This window comes from Ambystoma mexicanum, chromosome 9 (assembly GCF_040938575.1).
Source record: "Ambystoma mexicanum isolate Mex_15411 chromosome 9, UKY_AmexF1_1, whole genome shotgun sequence".
NCBI classification, from domain to species: domain Eukaryota; kingdom Metazoa; phylum Chordata; class Amphibia; order Caudata; family Ambystomatidae; genus Ambystoma; species Ambystoma mexicanum.
Genome location: NC_090931.1, coordinates 665554193 through 665580017, shown reverse-complemented (window position 1 = coordinate 665580017; position 25825 = coordinate 665554193). Strand labels below are relative to the sequence as shown.

The 25825-nt window shown below is 45.7% G+C and overlaps 1 protein-coding gene across 6 annotated transcripts in view; it reads left to right on the top strand.

The window, feature by feature from the left end:
* The window catches only part of TRAK2 (trafficking kinesin protein 2), a 522775-nt gene that overhangs the window by 416332 nt on the left and 80618 nt on the right, over positions 1–25825 (top strand). For all 6 annotated transcript variants that reach the window (XM_069615471.1, XM_069615472.1, XM_069615469.1 and 3 more), the window contains one exon: positions 6663–6964. In XM_069615471.1, the coding sequence (XP_069471572.1) occupies positions 6663–6964 (302 nt within the window). The remainder of the gene's footprint in view (positions 1–6662; positions 6965–25825) is intronic.

Sequence of the window (25825 nt, the reverse complement as noted above, 5' to 3'; positions counted from 1 at the left end):
TCCTGACCTTGGTTAGTAGTACCTCCCTCTAGCTCTTCTTTCCCCTAGCAAGTTTTTCCCACAGCTTTGCATCGAAGTTCAGCCTCCTTCTGTGCTTTGCCATTTCCTCCTTGACTATGCCAACGTCCTTTGTATCTCCACCTCCTGATGGTTTTCCGTGACTTCACGACTCATGAGTAAACCCTCCACCCTCCCCAGCACCACCTTCTTCTAATGACTTCTTCAGTCGCTCTCCCACCAGTCGCCTTAATTTCCTCTTAACTTGCGTTATGTAATGTCATCTCTCACTTTGTCTCCCAACCCTTCTCGGATGTGACGTCTGAGGTAACTTCCCCATCAGCTTCTCCCTCCCCAGCCTGTTCTAACATGACATCCTCCCTCACTTCACCTCTACAAACCTCTCCTGAGTTAAATTCCACCTCCCCTTTTTCTGCCCTCCTGGTTCCACATTCCTCCAAACTCAACTCCTTATCTCTCCTCCTATCCACTTTTCCACCACCTCTTCTTTGATCAGCTCACCAACTGCCCTCTCACACCTGCTCCAAACTCTTTGTTCCAGCTCCAAACACCCTTTCTTCCTGTTATGGAGAATTCTCATACATGTGCTAATTCCCTTCACATTAGAGACCCTCAGCAACTTTGCTTGATTTTGAGGACTTGATTATTTTTTTACCTGGAGAGAGTGTGACCCTTTTTCCCCACTCTCTCATGTGTTTTACTCTTGTGTTTTCTTTGGTTATGGCGTTTTAGACAACTCCATAGGCATCATCTTTTCATATGTGTCGCACAGCACCCTCAGTGCAGTGGCACAGGGAAACCGTTTCAGGCTTTCCCAAGGTTTAAACACCTTCTCTGGGATAAACTACTGTTTCCCAGAGTAAGTAAAGTGAAATTGGCTCTACTAGTCTTTTTAAATTGCTAGACCCAGCACACAGTATCTTACAATAGAGTGCTGGAGGCGTTACTTAGTATCCCCTATGTCTAGATACTCATGTAGCAGTCAAATGCTACCCTTTCCCCTCGAAATGGCTGGTGGCAGTGGTTTTACAGCAAACTCCATGATTTTTCTCGACCGTGAACACCAGTAGCGTTAAATCGCAGGAGCCATGTTTTTCAAGATGTCTTCTGAGCACCCCCTGTAAAAACAGGTCCCAGTCTTCTTTTTTCGCTGTTTCTTTGTGGAAAGGTCCTTCTGGTGATTAACCCTGCGCGCCAAACCAGGTTTGGTCCCTTTATTCGTGAGCCTTTGGCGGCCGGCTTCAGGATTCAAGTCCGCCCTTGGCGTCTGAGTGACTGGGGTGGGCAGGAAGGGAGGGAGGTGCCCGAAACTCCCTGTGCTTGGTCTCCTAGGAGACCCAAATGCACTCTGGCGTGATTTGCTGTCTGACTGTCCGCCAAGGACAGTCACCCTACTGGGTGACTGGCAGCTAGGCTGGAATGAATGGGAGAAAACTGTTTAAAAGGCGAGTCTCCAGGACTGGAAGGCAGAGTCAACCACTGGAACGAAAGAACCGAAGATGAGCTGGAAGAGGACGGCTGCTGCAACCACTGGATCGTTTGTTTGCCCGGTGAACATCCAAATCGCCAGAACTCCATTCGACAGAGAAGCTCCTTCAAGAACGGCTTCTTCCTTTTGAGTTGGTGGGACCAATCAGCTCAGAAGACACCTGAATACCATTATCAATGCTGGTTAGGACCAGTTTGTGTCTTGAAGCAACGGCTACTGAACCAAAGTGACTCCATTATGTTTGCTCCGGCGACGATCCCGTGCAGTGCAGGAGTCCCCCGACGTCCTCTCTTGTCCCCACATCTGAGGCTCAGGAACAGCGAGATCTGCAGGAACTGCCCGGAACCAATTTCTTCAGCTACATCTTTTTGCTTCACTTGCCATCCGGTTGAGAGATCTTAACTCTTGGGGTGGAAGTTTATGGAACTTTCCCAACTTGCAGGCCTAATCATCTTGTGACCCAGCATATCATTCTCTTTCGTCTAAACTACTTCTGATAACTTTTATAAAGACTTCTCCATTTGTTACCAGAACTGATCTGTCCTATTCAAGAACCCATGACTATTGACTTTGGCCTGGCCTATTGAATTGAAATGACCCTCCTGGTACATTGAACCTTTGAATTGCCTAACAGAAGTGTTTTCTAATCCATTGTATAACCTTATGTCTTTCTATTCCCATTGAAAGTAATTGAAGTGCCATTTGGCTCCTTTTTTCAGGGGAGCGCAAACTGTCCCTACAACTTAGTTTGTTACTGTAGTGTATTGGTGTTTCATATTAAGTTGATTTCTACTATTGAATGTTTTCTAAATGATTGTGTAAATAAATGTATAAGTATGTTTTACAAAAACCTTGAGTGTAGACACTTGAACCACTGTGATTGTGATACTTCTGTGTAACTTCAACTACTGCTCACATTCCCTCTTGGGATAAGCCTGGCTGCTCAGCTCGCTACCAAAAAGTGTGTGGTACAGACTTATACAAAAGGTTTGTTTTTGCTTACACCTGTAGTCTTAATTGTGTGTGGTCTTCCCAGAGAGTACTGCATGCAAATCTGCCTAACAGTGTGCTTGACTACAGCTACCAGAATTGAATATTTGCCAGCTTTTTGACCAGTCCTAGTGCAGTGCAGGAGTCCCCCCGACGTCCTCCCTCTTGTCCCCACGACGGAGGCCCAGGAACAGCGAGATCTGCAGGAACTTCCAGGAACAGAAGTCACCAGCTGCATCTTTTTCTTCATTTCTAAAGGTACTGTAAAATCAGACTGCGAGTACTTACCTCTCGTGGTGAAAGTGCCTGAAACTTTCCCAACTCACAGGCCTAATCAGCTTGTGATCCAACATATTTATTTATTTGTAAAGCCCGGCCAAGCCTGAGGGCATCAGGGCGCTGAAACTTACATGTTGCACAGGCATGAATATACAGTCAATATTACAAGTTACATGTGTATTATATTACAGTAAAACAAGTTACATAAGTATTATATCACAACGGCTGGGAAATGGGCAGTATGGTACAAGGAATAGGTTTAGGCAGGCAGATTAAAATGAACAAAATAAAATGTTGACGTGAATGATGCACAGTAGCAGTTAAATATTAGGCAATTATTGACATGGAGACAATATATAGTATCAATGCATGTAAGTAGCCTGTGATGCTGCTATGTAACGATCGGATGTAATACAGAATAGTTTATACAGTGAGTAGGTTCTGGTCCTGCTCGGAGAACCAGACTTTTATTTTGCTGCGGAATAGTGAGAAGGATGGTGCCTCTCTTATGGAGATAGGAAGAGCATTCCATTTTCTTGCAGCCAGTACTGGGAAGCTAGCTCCACCCGCACGTTGTTGGTTGAAACGTGGGATGTTGATGCAACGTGATTGCACGATTCTGGTTGGTTGCGTTTTGTTGTGACGTGAGAAAGTACCAGAGAAATATGGGTGCCTGGTTATGATTCTTCTTACTACAAACTATTCCTAAGAACTGTTGCAGAGACTTTTCCGTTTATCTACCAGAACTGCTTTATCCTATTCAAGACTTTAGCCCATTGACTTTGGCCTAGCCTATTGAATTAACTATTCTGGCGAACTCTTATTCTTTCTATGTTCTGATAACCTATGCCTTTTTACTCCTCCTTCAAAGTATTCTAAATGCCTCAGAAACTTAGAGTGTACAGTACTGAAGTATATTTGTGTGATTATATTGCCTCCTTCTTATGAATGTTTTGTAACTGACAGTTAAATAAATTAATTAATATTTAACAGAGAAACCTTGAGTGTAAGAGTTTATTTGAACACCTGTGATTGTAGACCTCTGTGTGACGTCATTACAGTTCACATTCCCTCTTGAGATCAGCCTGGCTGCTGAGCTCCGCTACCAAAAACGGTGTAATAGAGTCTTACACCAAAGGTTGGTTTTGCTTACACCTGTAGTCCTAGTTGTATGTAGTGGTCCCAAAGGGTACTGCATACGAAATTTGCCTAACACTTCCTCCACCCTAATGTACTCTGCCCTGACGAGGTTGAGATGTACCTCTTTATAGTAGGCTAGTCCCTCCTCTGGGCTTGCTTCCTAGGTAATGGGCTTTTAACTAGGTCTGCAGGGCACCGGGGGGGGGGGGGGAGGGGGCTTTGCTGGGATTGGCTGTTGTCACTTTTTTCCTATGAGTCACTAGGTGGTTGTGCTTGCTGAAAGAGGGCATGTGAGGTAGGAATTGACAGTACTGCCTTACCTCTACCTGCTTGCTTGTTGCATGCAACTTGGCTGTTAACATAATTTCCTGGGCTTTGCTTGCCTTAAACTCCTCTCTAAATTTGGGGGGACCTCTAATGATAGTTGTTGGGGTTCTGCCTTTATTCTGGTGTGTTTGCAGGTCCAAGGATCCACATTGGTTGATTTGACTGGCGTCTTACAAATTGTTAGTGGGGGACTACTTCAATTTCTAGATCCCAGCAGATCTAAAAGTTTCTGAAATATTCTTAAAAGGGCCTGTGCCCACCCTAAGGTATGTGGGTTGGGGGGGGGTGTTAGTGGCCCCCTCTTCTCCACATCCGCTATCCTGGGTATAGTCTCCAGGAGAGTGTTCTCCATCTGGGGAAGTGTTTTTAAGACAAGTTCATTCTCTCTAGGTCATTTTTTAGACCTCAAACTGTTTTAATTGTGTCCTTTTGAATTACTGACTTATTTTTGGTACTCTGCGATGTCTACTGAAGGCTGCCACCACTGGTACCCTTTAGAGTATGTGGTCCTTGTGAGTGGTATAAGCCTTCTCAGACAGTGGTGCTTTTTAGGTACCTTGTTTTGGCCCCAGGGCGATTCGATGCACCTACAATGAACTTAGGGAGTAGACTGGCAACAGTTGTAATGTTTTCAGCTCCCTAATATGATTGGTGGTTCTGCTTAGGCCAGCCTGTGTGTGTGTGTGGGGCAGTGGGGGTATCATTTGGGAGAAACCCAGTTCATGCTCGCAATTTTGTTTTTGTTTTTTTCTGGAAAACTGGCAGCTAACTTACTTGTTGGAGGATCCCTGTCATTTTGGGGATGGTGCTGCATTTTTTTGGACCACATCTGGCTATATTGGCTGTATTCTTCATCCTGGGCGGGTCTTCAGTTTACATTTTTGGCTGCTGGATGACCTTCCATAGTTGCATGAGTCATCCTGTTGGCTCCCGCCGTCTACTGGCCAGGACGCCATGCTGGGACCCTCTCCATGCGGTTTTACCACCAGCTTCCTGGTCTACTATTGGGGTCGTCCCTTTTTGGTGTAGGTCGCTATCACCTGAAAGGCTGTTGATACCCCCACCACACCTCATCTGCTCTTCAGGAAAGTCCTGAGTCGCCCCACTATAGTTTTCACTGAGGCACGGTTTTCAGTGTCTGGGTAGCCTTCCTTTGTTGCTTAAGCCACTGGAACCTGCTTTGCCATGTTCTGCCCTTTTGGAGACGTCCTTGATGTTGCTTTTGCTTCCGGCTCAGCAGTGTCACTCCTACGAAGGGTGATTGTTCTGTCATCGTTAGTCTTGGGTTCAAGTCCCTGGCTGTTCGGATCCTGTAAACCGTACCTGGAAAAGAAGCTTTGTACTCATCGGGTTGTTTTGCCTTTCTGGAAAAATCTTTTCAGAAATCTAACACAGTGAATACTTCCTCTGGGCGTTAGGGTGCTGGGTTATTCACAATACTTACTTTTAGGGGTCCCTGTGGTTCATGATCGAGACTTTTCAGAGGAAGGTCTCAACTGCATTTCTCCATTGACCTCCATTTCAGCTCATCCTGCTGTGCTGCATCTTCTCTGGGGCTCTTCTTTTGGGTCTGCCCTGGTCTCCACTGGAGTGTTCTGCCACTGAATGCGCTTGTGGAGTATTACTTTTCGCCTTACACATGGATTTGCCCGTTTTCTTTTTTACGTTGACTTCTGTGGAGAACCTTTTACTGACCTGAAACACTCCAAGGTGACTTTGAGGATATGTACCTGCTCCTGGACATTTTTCCTGCTTCCAATTTAGGTCCAATGAGTTTTGGTGAAAGACTAGAATTTTAGCTTGCACCTTTGGTTTTGTATGTATTTTTAAAGACATGTACTCAACCTCTGGTAATGTGAATGAGTTATTATAATGCAACGTTTCATGTTCACGCCAACTATTTCTCTGTTGAAGTGTAATGTTGGTTCTATACGCCTAAAATGTTTTGTGGTAGCTTATAGCTGTGTTAATTGCTTTCCCCTAGTAGGCCATGCATTCGCTGTGAGGGGACACATTTGTATTTGCCAAACACTGAATATGTTGTAGAAAACACTGTATAGTGAGAGCACTGGTCATGTACCACCTGTTGCTCCTTGTGAAGGATGGCCACAACAAAGGTGACAGGGTAAAAAGGCGAGCTCAGTGTAGGTGCTCTGTAGTGTATCCTATAGGAGAAACTGCAAAAAAGTGCCTGCTGGCAGTGTATATCTAAAAGAAAATCCAACAGACCACTTTTGTGTTTTTAGATCTTGCCCATAGCCCTTTGCTCCATTAAAACTTGATTGAAATTAAACCATTAACAGAAACCCAGTTTGGAATGTGTCTGCATTTACAGGATGCCATCAGCGCTTGTAGTAATTGTTAGCCAAATAGTGTAAAGCCATTCATCATAGATATTGCTTTTCATTTTTTTTAACAGCAATATCTCGAAGCCGGACCTGCCAGTGGGTCCTGGAGCACAGGAAATTGCCACAGCCTTGCATAGGCTCTGCCTCCGGCGGCAGAACTACCTGAGTGAGAGACAGTTCTTTGCGGACGAGTGGGAGCGTGGACTGAAGGTAATGGAGGATGAGAAGGGAGATGCTAGCGGGTGCAGCACGCCCACGGACAGCGTCCTTTCTATGTCAACTTACCACTCGGAACTCACAGATTTCTCAGCAACATCCAGCTGCCTGCGCTCACTCCTACCCGAAAAGCTCCAGATTGTCAAACCCCTTGAAGGTAAGGAAGCCTTGATGTATGCCTCCCGCCTTTAAAAATGAGAAATGGGACAAATCGTTTCCGTGCATTTCACCACCACACAAGCCTTTGTATGCTTACATAGTTTCTTATAGAACCTCCTTAGTAAGTACACCAGCACATTCATAGAGGGCACATCTTTTATCCAAGAAATCATAATTTCAAATAATAAACTGAATTTTATATACACGGTTTGAACTGTACCGTGTTCTCATGTCTTTTCTGACCTAAGAAATGCTCAAGTACCTTTCAAATGGCCTGTGCTGTTGTGAAGCGTTAGGGGTGAGAGTAACACAGTGGCATCTTGACACGTGTGGGGCAGCCATGTAGTAGGAGCAAGAAGGTGGTGAGGGGGTGCACAAGAGAGCTGGGAAGCTCAATGTCCCCGCTATTCTTACTGCAACCTGACAGGGCCTCCTCCTTGTAGCGTGCATAGCAGTGGCTGTGACAGGAGCTGGGCATGCCTGAGGGTCCCTGCGGCTGCAGCCTGTATGCACAGTAGCACTGTTGTGGTGCTGGCTAGGTAACTGCTGCTAACAGCCGGACTGCAGGGAGACTCTGCCCGGAACGCTGGGGGTGCCGAGGACCAGAAGTGGCAACAGGCATGGGAGCCTACTTATACATTTCCCAGGGGGTGCCCAAATATAGAGAAGTGACATCACCGACAGTTATATGACCGCATTTGCACATAGTCGCCAACTTGGTGCAAGGGGGGTGCAGAACAGTGGAAACATTGCCTAGCATGTACCGCATATAATAGTCAAGTAAGGAGGTGCAAGCCTTCCAGTAATCCATCACTGACCCTACTCCACCCCTCTATAATCATCCATGTTGTAGCGGCCCTGAAAATACAGAGCAACACGACTAGGGTGGAAGAGAACCGCCCTGAATATAAACAAGAACTACTTAGATAGAAACAGTGCATTCTGGAACCCATTTTTAAGAAGGAATTGAGGGGAAACGCCCAAAAAGCAACATGCAATACTGAGCAAAGTACCTCTCAGCTGCAAGTCAACAGTTACTCCACACAGAGAAAAATGAAGATTGGATAATGGATCCAGAACTACCAGTTAGGAACAAGAAGCTAGTACAAACCATCCCACAAATCCTCCATATAAGATTCAAACATATAATTGTGGCCATTATTTATGACCCCATATACTTAAAATGTACATATGTGTTGGTTTTCCTGCAAACCCATGTATGGTACCTGTGTAAGTAATGGTGTGTTTTATTATTGTGTATGTGTGTGGGAATTGGAGTTCAGAAAGGTCAGTGAATCCTGGGCAAATGTCACATTGACAACATTTAGTTAGCCTGATTCTGAGAGCTGCACCAGATCAACAATTGGGCTGATCACTCATGCCCACCCAAAAGCAATGGTGGTGTCATTGATTAATGGCCATTATGGCTGGCCCCTCTTGTATTAACCTACTGCAAAGATGCCTTGCGCAAGCAACGTTTGCTAAGATTTTACCTCTGTGTCACCAGATTCGCAAATAGAGTTAAGGATGTAACTTCTCTTGACCTCTCTGTGGACCCATCAGGTGTTCCAGGTGAAGTATAAAACAATCATGTGTGGTTTCAGACTTGGGGGGGGGGGGAGGGGGGGGAAGAGCGTTAACTGCTTTTAACATTGTAGTTTACCAGAAATTCTGGTAAAGTAGTGTACAATGTTAAAAGCAGTTGCCTAGGCTCATCCTGCACCCAGGTGATGTTTGGGACTGATGGAAGCACTTGCGTCTAAAGTTGTAGCCATGCTCGTCTCCATTTTTTAAAAAACGCCCACTTTCCTTGTTTTCAACATTCATTTTAAACATTCCTTATTCCCAAAATGAAGGAGTCAGTAAAATAATTACACCCCACTTATGCTTTTTTTAAAAAAACAATTGTATTGATTTTATTATAAATATACAACCAAAACTTGCAGTACATGTTCGACTTTTCAAGGTATTCATCAATCTCCCGCCTCTACTGCTTACCCTTTTCCCACCCCCCAGGTCGAGCTTACTACACTGCACCTTTCGCATCTCCTTCTTCCAAAGGGGTTCCTTCTCCTTCATCCTCAACAGAGTCCTGGTCACTCGACCAGTCCTGGGCGGGCCCATATAGTGTGGCCACTAGCTGTCTCCAGGCTATCGGGGTTTCTGCTTCTTCCTCCCCTCCTCTGTTCCCCACTTCTTGCCACACTGCCGTTTCGGCTTCAGTCCATTTCTGGAGGTCTCTCCACCATACTTCTATCCTGGGTCTATTGCATGCCTTCCATCCCATGGCAATCCTCCGCTTGGCAAGTATGCCAAGTCCTTCAGTTTACTCACATGTTTTAATTGACGTGGCCTAGGGAATCCACCCACCAGGCATGCCCATACTGATTCCACCTGATCCCTTTCTCCTTTAGCCGTTGGGATATTTCTTCCCAGAATTTCCCGATTTCGGGGCATGCCCAGAACATATGCGTCATTCCCACATTCTCTTCCCAACATTTGGGGCATTCCTGTCGTGCGTTTTAAATTTTGCTATCCTTTGAGGTGTCATATATGCTCTGTGGGTTATGTATAGTTGTATTTGCTGTAATCTAGCATTCCTAGATACCTTCTTATACCTTTGGCCCGTTCCCACATCCCATCACTCATAGGTATACCCGCTTCTTTTTCCCAGTCAATTGTCAGCTGCACCACTTCCTTGCCCACTTTAGACATCAATAGCTCATATGTTCTGGAAATCTCATGTCCTCCTTCTGCTATATCATAAATTGTATCGAAGGCGGCATCTGGTTGTTCTGCTAATGTTATTTCCGACCATGTATCTTTGATCCGTCGCACCATTCTATTATGTTATGTGTTGCCCTTTATGCAGCCTCGTTTCCTCTACTAAAATCCCAAACGCCTTTATCTCTCCTTCGTGCCATATATTTCCCATTGTTACTACACCCACTGGTTCCCAGTGCCTCCTTATCAATTCCCTTAATTGCCCTTCCCCTCCAGTCAATGCAACCAGCGGCACTTGTGGTGATCACGGGGCTGGGTTCTCGATTACCTTACAAGCTCTGCGCCATATCTACCATCCCAGCCCCAACATCTTTGAGCGCTCTTTTATCTCTGATTTGGGCAGCCATATAATTTCTTTCAGGAAGTACAGGCGGACTCTAGTCTCAACAATCTTGATTCTGAGGTCCGGTCCTCTGATAACCATTTGGCCACATATTGTAATTGACTAGCTAAATAGTAAATCTCATAGTTAGGCAGTTTTATACCTCCTTTGTCGTGCGTGTTCTGTAACTTCCAGAGGGTGATTCTATTCCTAGTACCATGCCATAGAAATTCCCTACATATGCTCTGTAGTCTACTGAAAAATCTCTTCGGTATCAGATATGGTATATTACCGAAAAAATGTAGTAATCTCGGTAATACCATCTTCAGCAGCGACCCCCTTCCCATCATTGCCAAGGGGAGCTTAGTCCAGAACCTCATGCTACTTTCGATATTCACCGCTTTCTCAGTGTTGTGCCGGTGTTCTGCCTCAACCGTGTGGTAAATATCTATCCCTAGGTATTTGAACGTGTCTATTTGCCATGGTGTTTGCAGGACTGGTAGATTGTTTAATGGGACTCCTACATACCTTCCCAGCGGCAATATATATGATTTTCTGGGGTTCATCGCTATGCCAGACAGCAGCGCGAATCACTCCATCACTTCAAGGATATATTGGAGGTTTTCCTCTAGGTATCGCAAGTACAGTAGCATGTCGTCTGCATATAGTGAGACCAAATGTGGCTCTCCTTTGATGCCAATCCCTATTACTTCGTACTGTTGCCTCAGGTATATTGCCAGGGGATCCAGTGCTAAAATGTACAGCATCGGAGACCACAGGCATCCTTGCCTAGTACCCCTAATTAGTTGCCACCTTTACGAAATGACTACCCCCATCTTGACCCTGGCTAGTGGTGCGCTATATAGTAGTTTAACCCATCTTGGGTACCCCGGCCCTATCCCATAGCTAGTCGGGGATGCAGTTAGCCATGGTCATCTGACTGAATCAAAGGCTTTTATTGCATCCAGCGATACTATTGCCATCTCACTCGGGTCCCCCTTTGTATGTTCCAGGACTCGGTGGAGTTGTCTAAGGTTGTCAGATATGTCTGCTCGGGACATATCCAGTTTGGTCAGGGTGTACTAGTTTATTGATAATCCGTTTCATTCTGTTAGCTAACACTGCCGTAACCGTTTTGCTGTCTTGGTTTAGCATGGATAGCGGTCTGAACGATCCGCAATCCCTAGTTGGCTTATTGGGTTTGGGGAGTGGAATAATAATCGCCTCTCTCAGGAATTCTGGTAGCCGTCCTATTTCGAATGCCTCATTTAGCATTGCTAACAGCGGGGGTTGCACCTCTTTCCTATACATTTTGTAAAACTCACTGGGGAGTCTATCCGCCCCCGGGGTCTTACTCGTAGGAAGTTGTGTTACTACCTCCTCTAGTTCTTCTAAAGTGATTGGGGCATCTAAATCCTCTCGCTCCTCAGCGCTTATTCGTGGCAAGCCTATGTCCTCCAATGTGTCCGCTATCTCCCCTCTGTCGCTGCCCCCTACGTCCCTGTACAGTTTTTGGTAATAATCAAAGAACTCTTGGTTTACTCCCTCTTGGGTGTCCACTATTTGCCCGTACTCCCCCATTATTACTCTGATCGCGGGTCTAGGAGTCTCACATTTGTACAACCATGCCAGCATCCTCTGGCTTGTCTCCACCCGCATGTTGCCTCTCGACATATTTTTTGTTGTTCAGGTTGCATAACCTTTCCCAATGGCCTGCACACTCCTGTTGCAGTTGGCGTATAGTTCCAGCCTCTTCCTTAGTGCTACCTCCCCTACCCAGAGCTGTTTCCAGCTTAGTTTCTGCGTTCTGCAATTCTCTCACTATGCCTCCCTGTAGCCCTTTGGACTTGGCTATGGCTATCCCTCTAACCACCACTTTAAATACTTCCCATAATGTGCCCACTGACTCCATGCTTCCTGTGTTGGTCTCAAAGTAGCTTATAATTTCTTCTCTTAGGTCTTCTCTAAACATCGTGTCTTTAAGTGCTTCGGCTCTAAGTCGCCACGTCGGTATCCTAGCCCTTGGAGGCCGGTACAGCCATTGTAGGACTAAAGGCGAGCGGTCCGATAGGACCCTCGCTTTATATTCTGTCTGTACCATTTCCACCATCATCCCCTGTGCGCCAAACATGTAATCTAGTCTTGTGTACAAATTCTGTGGGGCAGAGTAATGCGAGTATTGTCTCTCTTGTGGGTGCTGCACCCTCCAGATGTCGTCTAGCCCGAAGTCTGTCAATAGGTTCTGCAGGGCTCTGGCCGCTGGGGCCGGCCTGTTTTGTTTGTCATCTGAGCTATCCATCTTCGGATTCAATGTGCAGTTAAAATCCCCGCCCCATATCATCGCCCCTCCCAGATGCGGGCTCACTCGATTGTATAGGGTCTTAAAGTACGACGTTGTGTCCTGATTCGGGGCATATGTATTTAGTATGCATATTTCTTTATTTTCTACCAGCCCCCATATTACCACCATCCTCCCATCTTCTTCAACCTTGTACTGTATGAGCTGAAATGGGACGTGTGGTGCTACCCAGGTAATCACACCTCTGGCATACGCCAAGTATGTTGCACCAACAACCGTCCCCTTCCATTTCTGCTGGATCAACTCTAGCTTTTCTTTTGTGAGATGGGTCTCCTGTGTTAAGGCTATGTCTATTTTTTGCTAATTATTCCCCTTTATTTCTGTGTGAGTTAGAAGTTTTCTACTGCAGTTGATTTGGCCTTGACTTTTCTATACAGATTCCTGGCTCTGGCCCAAGGCAAGATGGAGTTTTACAATAGAAGCTTTGATTGGCTAGAGAGAACTGCAGGACAATAATGAAAGTTCTAAACTGCCACTCTCTGCCTTTCATCGTCGTAACCCCAGCTGAGAGGACGTGTTTGTAGCTGCTCCTGCTGAAGTCTTGGGCCTACTGGATTTGAACTTTCAAATCCTGGCAGTCGAGCGGCTACTTATTCGGGGTTGTTCAGGAGAAGTATTCAGGTTCACAGGAGAGTTTTCAGAAGTTCTTTTGGAAAAGAAACATTATTAAGCTAAGTGACTATATTTGGATATGTAAATCTGTTGCTCAGATTCATTACAGACTTTTAGAAAATGTAAATTAAATAGAACTGTGATGTTACACTGTTAATAGTTCAACGCTTAATTCTTAAATGCGCGCGAGCAACGGAAGTCTGTTACGTGATTTCTATAGCGCGAGTGTTCATTGCGCGTGTATTCATAGCACGTGTACGCGAGCGCAAGAAAAGACTGCTACGTGATTTCTACAGTGCGTGTATGCGAGCGTGAGAAAAGACTATGTGATTTCTACAGCGCGGGTGTTCATAGTGCGTGTATTCATAGCGCGAGAAAAGACTGCTATGTGATTTCTGCAGCGCACGAGTTCATAACGCGTGTATGCGAGTGTGAGAAAAGACTTCTACGCGATTTCTACAGCGCGTGTGTTCATAGCACGGGTGTTCCTCAGCGCATGTTTTTCTCCGGCACGCATTTTCTTCTGCACGTGTAAATTTTTGCGCGTGTGCGCGAAAAGGTTTCTACGGACTTTGGACAAGTTTGCAAGTTCTTAAAGAGACTATGTACTTTATTAAGAAAGAAGAACAGGATTCATTTTAAGCCCATCATAACTGGAACATTACACAGTTTTAAAAGGCATGGGTCAAGGTTCTTAAGGCTACATTACTCAAAGGAGTTGCTGTTTTTTTCAAGACTTTCAAAGCAAAAAAGAAAGGTAGAAAGATTTTATCAGCAATTATTCCAATCTTCTCTAAGATCCTTAAAGAGAAGAACCAGGTAAGATTACATTTACATTTTAATTAAGGATATAGAGTTTTCAAAATCAAAAGGGAGTTAAGTCATTTGAGGATTTTGTGTGTTCTTATGTATTCACTGCAGGTTCCGCATCAGCTAGTCTAGACGTCGCCAGCCTGGTGTTTCTTATGTTATCCACTTCCCCCTTTCCCTTTGGGGTGTAGTTAACAGAGCCGCGTATAATCTGTTTCTGAGGATTACATTTCAGGGGTATTGTCGGGGGTTCAGCAGCTTCCGCGGACACAGGATATCTCTCAGCCTGACAATTTAGTATGCATATTTCTTTATTTTCTACCAGCCCCCGTATTACCACCATCCTCACATCTTCTTCAACCTTGGACTGTATGAGCTGAAATGGGACGTGTGGTGCTACTCAGGTAATCGCACCTCTGGCATACTGCTGGATCAACTCTAGCTTTTCTTTTGTGAGATGAGTCTCCTGTATTAAGGCTATGTCTATTTTTTGCCTTCTTAGGTACATCATGACCTTGTTCATTTTAGATAGCTATTAAGCCCCCTGACATTCCAAGATATTACCTTAAGGTCCCCCATATTTTGGCCCTGTTCCTCCCCTCCCTTTGCATGTCCTGACCCCCTGTCTGAAATTCTGCAACTCGTATATGTAAGCTCATCTCCCCTTTTAAACTATCCAAACCTCTTCCCAATTCCAACACTGCAACTCCCTCAACTTTTCTCCCTCCCCCGCCCCAAAACAATTCCCAACAATCCTACAACTACTGCAACCTTCCCCCCTCCCTCCCCTCCTTTCCCCGTTCCCTGCCCCAACTCAATCCTCAACACCCTCCCTTCCCTCCCCCATCCCAACTTTGCCCAGTTCCATCCCTGGATCTCAGGCACCCCCGCATCTAGCCCGTTTCTTGGTTTCCACCAGTACTCGGAGCACAGCTGGGGAATGACGCCCTACTGGCGTCTCAACAACTTTAACTACTAGGGGTTGGTCGTCTTCATTCTGTGTCGCCTGTATTGGCTAGTGTTCGCAGCGCATTTTAGCTCATGGCTACTTTATACAATTCTATATTCCCGTTCAACAAGTCTGCTCGCTGCGTCTATCAATTCGTTAGCGTCTGCTCTTTTTCAGCGAACTAATCACTCTCATTACTGGTAACTCGCTTTTGCTTCTCCCTCCCCCTGCCATATCAGCATAGTGCCACATCACTTATCCTGTCTCTCGTTCTTGGCCATCTGCAGCCTCTGGGCATCCCTGGGTATCCAGCCAGCATGCTGCCTCCTCCGGGATCTCGAGGTGTACTTTCCCTTTGTGTAAGACCTTAAGTTTCACAGGGTACAAAAGCATGTATTTGAGTCCGGCAATCCTGTCAGGCTTATCTTCAATCAGGATGTTGTCCCTGGAAGCTGCTGAACCCCCGCAGTCCCCTTTGGATGCTAACCTCTTAACTGGTAACAAACAGTTCAGTTGAGAGCATCCCCAAGGGAAAGGGGGAAAATGGGACAAAATAATAAACTTCAGGTTTTGCTCAGTTTCTTTATCTTTTAACCTGTAGATAAAATAACAACAAATACACTTTAGTCACTAAACTTGCTTTTCCTAGGCTCTGACTTCTCTTTACCAAATTGAGTAAATAAACACGCCACCATATCTGAATATCCTCTATGAATAACCTAGAGGAAGTGTTTGTTTTCTACTGAAGAAAAAAATAGTCTCTGATGCTCTTACTAACTTCTTCAATTCAGTATTGGTAAACTGCTATCTTTAGCTCACTCTCTCAGTTCCATGAATTAATCTTCTAGCAGTTCAAATTCCAAAACACACACACGCCCATCTGGAAATGCTAGATCCGTCTTTTGTATGAATCTCTAGCTTTAACACAAATTCCAAATATGACACTCTGGCTTATTCCATTGTTTGTTCATGTGGAAAGATAGGAGTGTTCACTAATTGGATCTTTTGCTTGCGTAAAATATCGCTCTTCAAAGAAGCGTTCACTTGACTAGAGTTATGCGCATGCGTGAAGATATTCCTTTTCCTTCTAAAATGGTGTGCGCATATGAACAGAGAATAGAGTTAAAAAATGGCATATGCGCATGCGTAGTTGATTAGTATTTCTCTCTCCTTAATTTTATTTGTTCAAATAGGAAAGAGGAAATTACTTGGTTCCGGGCACTAAACCTTGAAGAGGCAGCTTAATGAGGTGCGCGCGCCAGGTTAGAATGTTAGTAAATAAAACATAACGTTACACGATTGCGTATCTATAACACTCTCACTTGCGCAGACAGTATAAGATTTCTAACGCTAGCCCGACGTTAAAAGAAAGCACTGTTACCGTTGGAAGGAATAATGCTCAATAATTTTTATACGGCCAAAAAAACACACAACGCTGAAACGATGAACAGACCTCCACACACACCAACTTGCCACGCGCAAAATATGTGACGCAGTTCATTAAATAAGAGTACTGTTCAAGAAATCCAAAAATAGCCTTAAAAGAACAAAACAAACTACTCTTTAAACAAAGAATAAGAAAACAGGATCTAGTTAATAAATTATATAGAAATTTAACTCCTTCTTGAATTTCACAAAGTTCTGTAAAAGGATAATAAAGTCACTTAACTTGCTTCTTTGTTACCGGAATTTTTCTGAGTTTCTTCTTAAATTCTCCAAGACAAGAGCTTCAAACATAAGACCTTCCAGCTGGGCTTCTGACAATGAAAGGCAGTTTAGAATGTTCCAACAATGCCTTTCTTTTACTTCTGACCAATCACTGACCCTTTTGGAAGTCTCCATTTTGGCTTGGGATTGCTCCACACTCTGCACTAAAAGTTAAGGCCCAAACCGTACTTTGTTAATCATACACTCATTTCACCACATTCAACCAAACCCCATGAAACCTGACAGTCCGCAGTCTTTTTTTTCACCGCAACATAGCTGTAGCGTTGTCTCTGTACCAGCATGGTATAGTCCAGGGATGCAGTGACGTTGGATGACGCTCGCGTTATTGTTCCTCCTTTCCGAAAAAAATCCAGAATCTCCTCCCGGTCTCTCTAGTTCAATATCTTGGCTATTATGGCTCGGGGTGGGGCTCCGGGGTGTGGCCTTCTTGTCAGGGCCCTGTGCGCACGTTCAATCGCAAACCCCCGAGAGGTTTCTTGTCCCTATTTCCTAGATGAGCATGTTTTCCACATAGTCCGTGGGGTCCTGGCCTCCTTCACCCTCCGGTAGGCCCACCACGCGTATGTTATTGCGTCTTGCTCGCCCTTCGGCCTCCTCAGCTGGGTTTTCCAGGTTGGACATTTGTTGCTTCAATATATGGACCTCTTTGGCGTTAGTAGTGCTCATATCGGTATTGGTTTTTACAGCGCTCTCTAAGCCACTTGTTCGATCAGCCAGTGCCCCTACATCCTGTCTCAGTAGGTTGACCTCTATCCCCACAGCATCAATCTTAGTTTCCAATGCCGCTTTGAGGTCTGCCATCGCGGCTCCCTACGAGGATTTCAGTTCCGTTATGGCCGCCAGGATCTGGTGGTCGTCTCTCGGCGTGATCATCTCTTCCGATGTGGTAGTCATAGTCATAGGCTGTGCAGGTGCGGCCAGGCCTTGCTGTGTTTTGGTAAATATGTCCATTGTTTGCTTCCCTTTGCCCTTGCCCCCCCTTGAGAGCCATTACACTGAACGTCCCAAATCTTGCTTACAAAGTTGCAAAACTCCTTCAGTGTTCTTACAATCCACAGACGGCCGCGTTCCTCGGAGCCCTCATGTGTTCCAATAGCTCTGACTTCATTTTTCTGTAGTATTTCTTGCTAATAGTCGGTGCGCTCGTATGAATTAGTATGCGGATCCACGGAGCTCACTCTGAAGGCAACCTAATCCATGGCTGCCAAGCCACGCCTCCCCACTTATGCTTAATAACGTCTTACCTTCCAAGAACCAATCATACTCCTCTTTATACTGCCTTATTGTACTCGCAACACAAAAGCCACTGTTTCACACAAGCATCTAGAGAAAATATGACGCATGCAATGCATTGTTAACAGTTTACATATCAACAAATTAGACACTCACAGGCTAGTCATTGGTTTATGTAGTGTAGATAGTTGGGGAGGGGGGGCGGAGGGGGGACGGGTGGATTTGGAAGGCTAATGGCACCATCTCGGTGAGCTGGGATTTCAGAGAGAAGAGGGATATTACCAGTCTCCAAGCATGTGTCTGCCCCCGCCAAGACCGGGTGCATGACCAGTGAGTGGCCTGAGAAGCCTTGCTATGACTTCAGCAAGACTTTTTTTCAGTCTGTTTATAATTAAAAAACACACCCCCATGAACTGCACTAAAAAAGCACCATTTACCTTGTTTCGAGGTACGAGGATGTATATCGCAGAGCAGCCCGAGACTCACTCTGCCACCACCGGGAGTTTGGGGGGTTGGTGGGGACTGGGTGAACGGTGTAGGTGAGTGTGAGGGGTGGGGGGGGGGGCAGCAATTAAAATGTGGAGAGACGGGGGGACCAGGAAATACAGGGCGGGGGAGGCTTTCTGACCTCACAGGGGGTGGTCTTAGCACTTTGAAATATGCAGGCAACATGACAATCCCAGAATTAATGGGGGATCGAATCAGCTCAGGCTAGACATTCAAGCACTGCTAGTTTCCCAAGTCACAGCTAGGCAGACACACAGAGAACATCTGTGGCTCTGCAGATCGTTAATGAGCGCAGGTTTCAAACATTTCTATTATCAGTGGCAGAACCTTTCATATGCATGGACATTTCCAACTCAAAGAGCTTGCAAACACCACCTTGCAAATCCGTGATAAAGTGAGCAACAACACATCATATCAACGAGCCCGGAAGTTTGTGACAAATAATCTGCATATCTATCTTTGCTTATTACACGTCTTAAATCACTGACAATACAGTGGGATCTACTTGATTTTTTTAGGTTGCCATTATCTTGTTTTCTGGGATTAGTAGTTTACCATTCAGGCTGTGAAAATTAAAGCCACATTGGTATTTCTTTGGCTTAACATGTTTTACATGTTGTCATCTGGCTTTACAATGCAATTTGTGTTTTTGTATGTATTGGGGATAATTTTCATTTTAGTGCTGAATTCCTTAGAGACCCCCAGTTCTTTTGCTGGACTTTAGGATTTTTTTATTTAAACCTGGAGTTATTATATATATATATATATATATATATTATATATATATATATATATATATATATATATCTCTCTCTCTCTCTCTCTCTCTCTCTCTCTCCTCTCTCTCTCTCTCTCTCTCTCTCTCTCTCTCTCTCTCTCTCTCTCTCTCTCTCTCTCTCTCTCTCTCTCTCTCTCTCTCTCCTCTCTCTCTCTCTCTCTCTCTCTCTCTCTCTCTCTCTCTCTCTCTCTCTCTCTCTCTCTCTCTCTCTCTCTCTCTCTCTCTCTCTCTCTCTCTCTCTCTCTCTCTCTCTCTCTCTCTCTCTCTCTCTCTCTCTCTCTCTCTCTCTCTCTCTCTCTCTCTCTCTCTCTCTCTCTCTCTCTCTCTCTCTCTCTCTCTCTCTCTCTCTCTCTCTCTCTCTCTCTCTCTCTCTCTCTCTCTCTCTCTCTCTCTCTCTCTCTCTCTCTCTCTCTTCTCTCTCTCTCTCTCTCTCTCTCTCTCTCTCTCTCTCTCTCTCTCTCTCTCTCTCCCTTTATTTTGGAGTTTTGCAAACTCCATAGGCATCTACTTTGTGTATGGTGACGCACAGCACCTTCAGTGCACTGTCACAGAGAAATATTTAGTTCTCACATAGGTTTAAATATATTTTTCTTGTGTGAACTACTGTTCCCAAGAATAGTAAAGTGAAATTGACATTACTTACCTTTTCTCTTTTGTAGATTCCAGCACCACCATCTTAATGTGGAGTGCTGGGGGGTACTTAGTAGCTCATTTTCTACCTACTCATGTAATATTTTTTGTTACCCTCACTGCTTTAATGGCTGGTGGCAGTGGTTTAATTTCCTACCATTGTGCTTTCCTACCGCAGGCTGAATCTCAGCTGCAGTATAGCACCCATGGGTGACCATTTTGTCAAAATGGCCCCGGTCTTCTTTTTTCGCCAGTTTCCGTTTGTGAGGTATTTCTTGGGTTTTACTCTGCACGCCAAGCCAGGTTTGAGCCATGTGTTTGTTTGCCTTTGGCGGGCTTCAGTACTGAAACCTGCCTCTGCCTCCAGTGTGTCTGGAAGGGCAGGAAGTGAGGGAGGTGCCCGAAACTCCCCTGTCCTTCGTCTCTAGGGAAACCTGAATGCACCCAGTCCTGATTGGCTGTTTGAGTGACAGTTAGGACGTGTATGATTGGGAGAAACCTGCTTAAAAGGCGAGGGTTTTGGGGACTAGATGCAGCGTCGACCACTCGGAAAGGATATCCTGACAAAGAAACCGTGAGCGAAGCTTGCTGCATCCTCTGGACCGTTGAACTGCCCAGTGAAGCCCTGCTGCTGTGCTGAAACTCCTTTTTCTAATTGACAAGAGAAGGGACGACTTCTTCCTTGGATTAGTGGGACCAACTAACCCAGAGACAGACTTTGCTGGAAGACCTTCCCCGATTGGCTGTACTTCTTTGCTGCTGCAGGAACCGAGTGCCAGGGGTCGAGAAATCTATAGTCGAATGCAACGTCTGTAAGCTGGCCAAAAGCTCCAGGAAGATACTGAGGACCCTCCAGAAGCAGGACAGCCAGAGCTCGAGTCACCACACCAGAGTGCAGGACTCAAGGAGTGAAGGAAGCCCAACCGGTGTCCAAGATCCTCAGTGGTGCTATTTACCAAGAGCTGAAACCGCCAAATGCTGCTGATCCAAAAAGAGCACATAGCTGCCGCTGACCATTGAATTGTTGCTGCAAGAGTCCCCAGAAGTTCTCCCTCTTGTCCCACTACTGAGGCCCAGGAACACAGGATCTGCAACCAGACCAAAGCCAGCTGGACCCTCTTCTTCTAACCAAAGGTTACTGTTCTTACTTTGTGTCAGGTTTCATGGGGTTGTGGTTTAATTAGGTGAGGGAGTATGTGATGAACATGATTTATGGTTTGGGCCTTAACCTGAAGTTCAGAGTGTGGAGAGCTTCCCAAGCCAAAATGGAGATTCCAAATAAGATCTGTGATTGGTCAGGAGTAATAGAAAGGCATTGTCAGAACATTCTAAACTGCCTTTCATTGTCAGCAGTCCAGCAGGAAGGTCATATATGAGAGGCTCTGGTAATTTTGAAAACTTTGGTAAGGCCTCTAATCTTTGAAGGAGGAACTGAGAATCGGGAGCGAGTCAGAGGAATCAGGAAGTCATTCCAGAGAAGTAATCTTCTATCTACCAAAGAAAGAAGCAAGCTAAGTGACTTGAGAAATATTTATTAACTTTAGGTAAAGTTTCCAGTTATTCATTCCTCCTTTATTTGAAAAACAGTCTAGTTAATCTTTTCTAATTTAAAGACAGTAACATTATTTGAACTGCCAGTTATTTAGAGTAACTTTAAATTCTGCGCTTCAAACCAGGAAAGCATGTATATCTACAGTAACGTTTGAACTGTGAAGCCTTCTGTTTTTTTATGCAACCATTGAATGTGTGAATACTTGATAAATCCGTATGCTGCAGGCATTTAGTTTTTGAAGTTAAATATTTTGACGACAACTTAGTCTTCATATTAGAGGCGCGGTGAGCAGAACATTTCGCACTATCTGCGCAAATGACTGTGTTTAGTTGAAAGATTAAACTCAGCGCGCGCTCATATTACCGGCTGTGCATTCATGCACAGTTACTTTATCCGCGTGTGCAGCTCGCCTCATCATCTGCGTGTGCAGCTCGCCTCATCATCTGCTTGTGCAGCTCGCCTCATCATCTGCGTGTGCAGCTCGCCTCATCATCCGTGTGTGCAGCTCGCCTCATCCGCGTGTGCAGCTCGCCTCATCATCCGCGTGTACAGCTCGCCTCATCATCCGCGTGAGCGGCTCGCGTCTTCAAACGCGTGTGTGACTCTCGTGATCATTTGCGTGTGTGGAATCTTCCGGAGTGAGGAACAAACTTTTTCTCCTTCGCGCATGAACAGTTAGAGAATATTTTAATTGAGACACTATTTTCCTTCGTGCATGGGTGGCTTGTACTTGTTTAAACTGAGACTCTATTTTCCTTCGTGCATGGGCGGTTCGAATTTATTTTAATTGACTGTTTACATCGCGCATGGGCGGCTTACTTCTGTTTGTATTAATTAAGACACCATTTATCTTAGTGCGTGTGCAACACAAGTTTACATACCGTTAAAGTGAAAAGAGACATTTTTTGCTTCACTCGCATGCAATTCTGAATCCAATTGAAAATTTTGGATAACTTAACATGGATTAGTTTTCATGAAACTTTACAGTTAACTTTACAGTTAACTTTATAAAAAGCAATGGTGAGGAAGACCTAGTGAAAACAAATTTTAAAAAGGAACTCAAATTGTTAATGTCAAAGTTTATAGACTGCAACCACGGAACTTAATCGGTTTTTGGCAGTTCCTGCAGCCATCATCTAAGGAGTTCTGCATGTAAAAACTTCTCTAGGCTCTAGTAGAGAAGGACCCGGTATGGTGTTTATTATAATTTCTTTAACAAAGTTTATGGGAGAACACCTGAATGTTAGTGATTATTAAATGTTATCCAACTTTTCCCTCTTAGGTAAAACGGCAAAACACATATCAAGCAGACGCAGACCTGGTGTTTTTATTATTTTATCCCATTTTCCCCTTTTCCCTTAAGGGTGCTGTCAACTTAACTGTTTGTAATATCAGTTGAGAAGGAAGCATTCATGGGGGGTTATGGGGGCTCAGCAACTTCCGCGGACCAACAATTAATTGGACATCAAGCCTGACACTTTGGGGTACTTGCCTCATTTGTCTGTAGCTTGCTCTTCTCGGTTGACTTTCAGTAGTTACTATTTCTAGAGTTGTCAGCTTTAACCTTCACAAGTGTAACAGCTTGTGACCCTACAGTGATGTTTCTTCAACAAACTCTCTAACTTGTGCAAGACATTTACTATCTAAGAAGTGCCTTCGGTCCATAGACTTTACTCCAATTGACTTTGGCTGTCCCGGCTCCCTGCAGTCTCTTCTATTCCATTGACTTTGTTTCTTACTGTCCCTCATTGGTGATGCATTGGTTTTAAACTAATATTGCTGGGAAAGGTTTTTATCTAGACTTCATTGGAAGATTTAAAAGTGCTCACATGCTCTGAGAACCTGTTTAACCTTTTTCCTTCCTTTAACCTTTCCTTTCAGCCAACATCAGAATCTACCCAAGTGTACAAGTGATATATAAATGCTGCCATTACTCTTCTAGTTAGTGAAGTCACCTCAGGGTGTAGGAAGTGTGTATGAAGCATCTCTAAAGAGTAACTACTTGCTTGGTATTGATTATGGAAAAGTATTTTGACGTGTATTTTTATTGTTGCACGTTGCCCTTTTAAAGAATGCTTATTTAAAAATAACGTTTATTAATTATTTTAACTAATAACCTTGAGTGTAGGCATTATTTGGATACTTTTATTGGTGGAGTTCATCTCTACAGCTCACATTTACCCCTCTTGAGATAAGTCTGGCTGCTCAGTCACACTACCAACTTGTGTAGTACAGACCTATAACAATAGGTGGGTTACCTAATACCAAGAGGATAAGGGTTGTGTAGTCTCCCACAGGGTTACTACATCAATTCTTGCCTAACAGTAATTACACTCTATAAGACCGTATTGTCCAGCATGGGGTCTGGCATGGATTCACATATGAATATTCCCCATAGTCAGGCTGGGAATCCTCGGTAAAGAAAAAAAGAAAAAAATCAGTTTAATTTTCGTTTCTGAACTGTCTTTCTACTAATAACCAATCACTGGTCTCTGGGTCATACTGCCCCCAGCCAATGACTGCCCTCTACCTTAGCCCCTCCTCTGGCAGCCATCTTCATATTTTTACAGCACATTCAAGTGTTGGGAGTCCCCATGCTATAGCTCTCAAGCTTTTACTGCATGTTGCGTTTTTTCAAAGAGTTTACTCTTATTTTTTCAGTCAAAACGAGCCTCAAGCTCCATCGATTTATCTTCCGATTAACGGGGACCCGTTTCGGAAATTTCTATACCCCGATTTTTGTCGAATTTCACTTCTTGGAGGATTCCGGAAGATCTTTGAGGCCGACCCCGCGTGGACATGGCTCAGGACAAAGGAGAGTCGATGCCCGTTGGATCCAACTGTTTAGGATCTGCCCAGAATGTGGACTACAGAATGTCTTCAAGGAGGATGAGCACTCCCCGTGCCTCTACTGCCTGCACTCCGACAAGTTGCATGTGGAGGAGGACTGTGCGTTCTGCAAGAACATTTCCGTCCGGACCATGAAGGACTGTCGTAAACGACTCGCTGACTGGCTGGAGGCGAAGAGCCCGGCAGCAGGTTAGAAGAAGTCTAAGCAGCCTTTTAAGACCTTTGAGGGCGCTCCGGCGATGGGGGCCCAACAGAAGGCAAAGCACCACGAGTCCGCGGGCACAGGGAGCGCCGTTGGTTCGGACTCCTCGGCTGCCAGGCTGGGTGCAACGTCACCAATGCGTCAACCACGAGGCAACGCTCCGGCTGGATAAAAAGGAAGTCTGAGAACCCGGGTAAGTATCGGGAGAAGCTCCGACCAGTCCCGACGGAGAAAGCTAAGGGGGAGCGAGGCGATGACCCTCCCCCCACGGTGAAGGCCTCAGACGTGCCTAAGGTCGTGAAGGCCCAGATTCACCCGGCTAAGGCCTTCGACTGAGGGAGTCGTGGCGTCCCTGGCGAAGCCCGCGGAGGCGACCCCAGTGGCAACGACCTCCAGGCCTACAGTTTCCCTGCCATCCCAGAGGGAATCATCTTTCCAACCGATCAAAAAGACCGCCTTGAAGCCCTTGGCTGAGGAGGAATGGACGGGGGCGTTAGTCCGAGCGGACTCTGATACCTCTTCCGAGGAAGAGCCGTCTGTCATCAAGGCAGACCAGGACAAGAGGTTCGAAGAGGTTGGGGCCTGCGGGAAGGATCCCGACTAGGCGGAAGTGGAGAGCGAGGGTGGAGCCGTCGTAGAACGGCAGGTTGACGAGGATCTTGAGAATACCAGGCCTCTGCCGTCGCTCCCGTTGCAACCAATGCCACCACCGCCGGACAGGTCAGAAGACCTCTTGATGGCTCTGCACACCCTGTGCACAGAGATAAGGACAAGGTTGCCCATACTTCCGACGGATGATCCAGCGGCGCCTGGACCGTCGATGAGCCCCCCTAACAAACTGAGATGAGTCAATCCGCCTCCACCCGTCCATCCTTCACCTCCATCCCCTCCACCGAGGGATGAGATGGAGACGACTGGGAGGGACGATGGCAGCTACGACAGGACGGATCTGCCATTGCCCCCTCCCCGGGCTTCCCCTCCCGATGAAATTGGCTCGTTTCACGCCATGATCGCCAGGGCTTCTGAACTCCTCCAACTATGCCCTGAAGAGCAGAAGGAGGGATTCCTTTTTCAACAACGAGAGGCCAAGAGGAAGAACGTACTCGCAGTTCCTCTGTTGGACGACATCTGGGACTGTTCTTCAGAAGAACCCGTCCACGGCCCCTGCGAAAATACCGGTACGTACCGGGTCCCGGATTCCGCTCCCATGTGCCTCAGGGCCCAGCCGTCCCTGGACTCAGTTTCTGTGGCGGCCAAGAAGAAATCGACAGGGGCGTCGGCATCGACTTCCACTTCCCCGCCGGGCAGCGAGGGGAAGAAGCTGGATGCGATGGGACATCGGGTCATCTCGTCGGCAGCGACGAACATTAAGGCGGCCAACGCTCTTGCTATTGTAGCCCGCTACGATAGGGAGCTGTGGTTTAAAATCGCCCCCCTCCTGGACTTCCTCCTGTACGACAAGAGAGGGGAGGCCCTCGAAATCATGCAGGAGGGCGAGGTGGCTTTGGATCATGCCATCACGGTAGCCACAGACCTCCCCGAC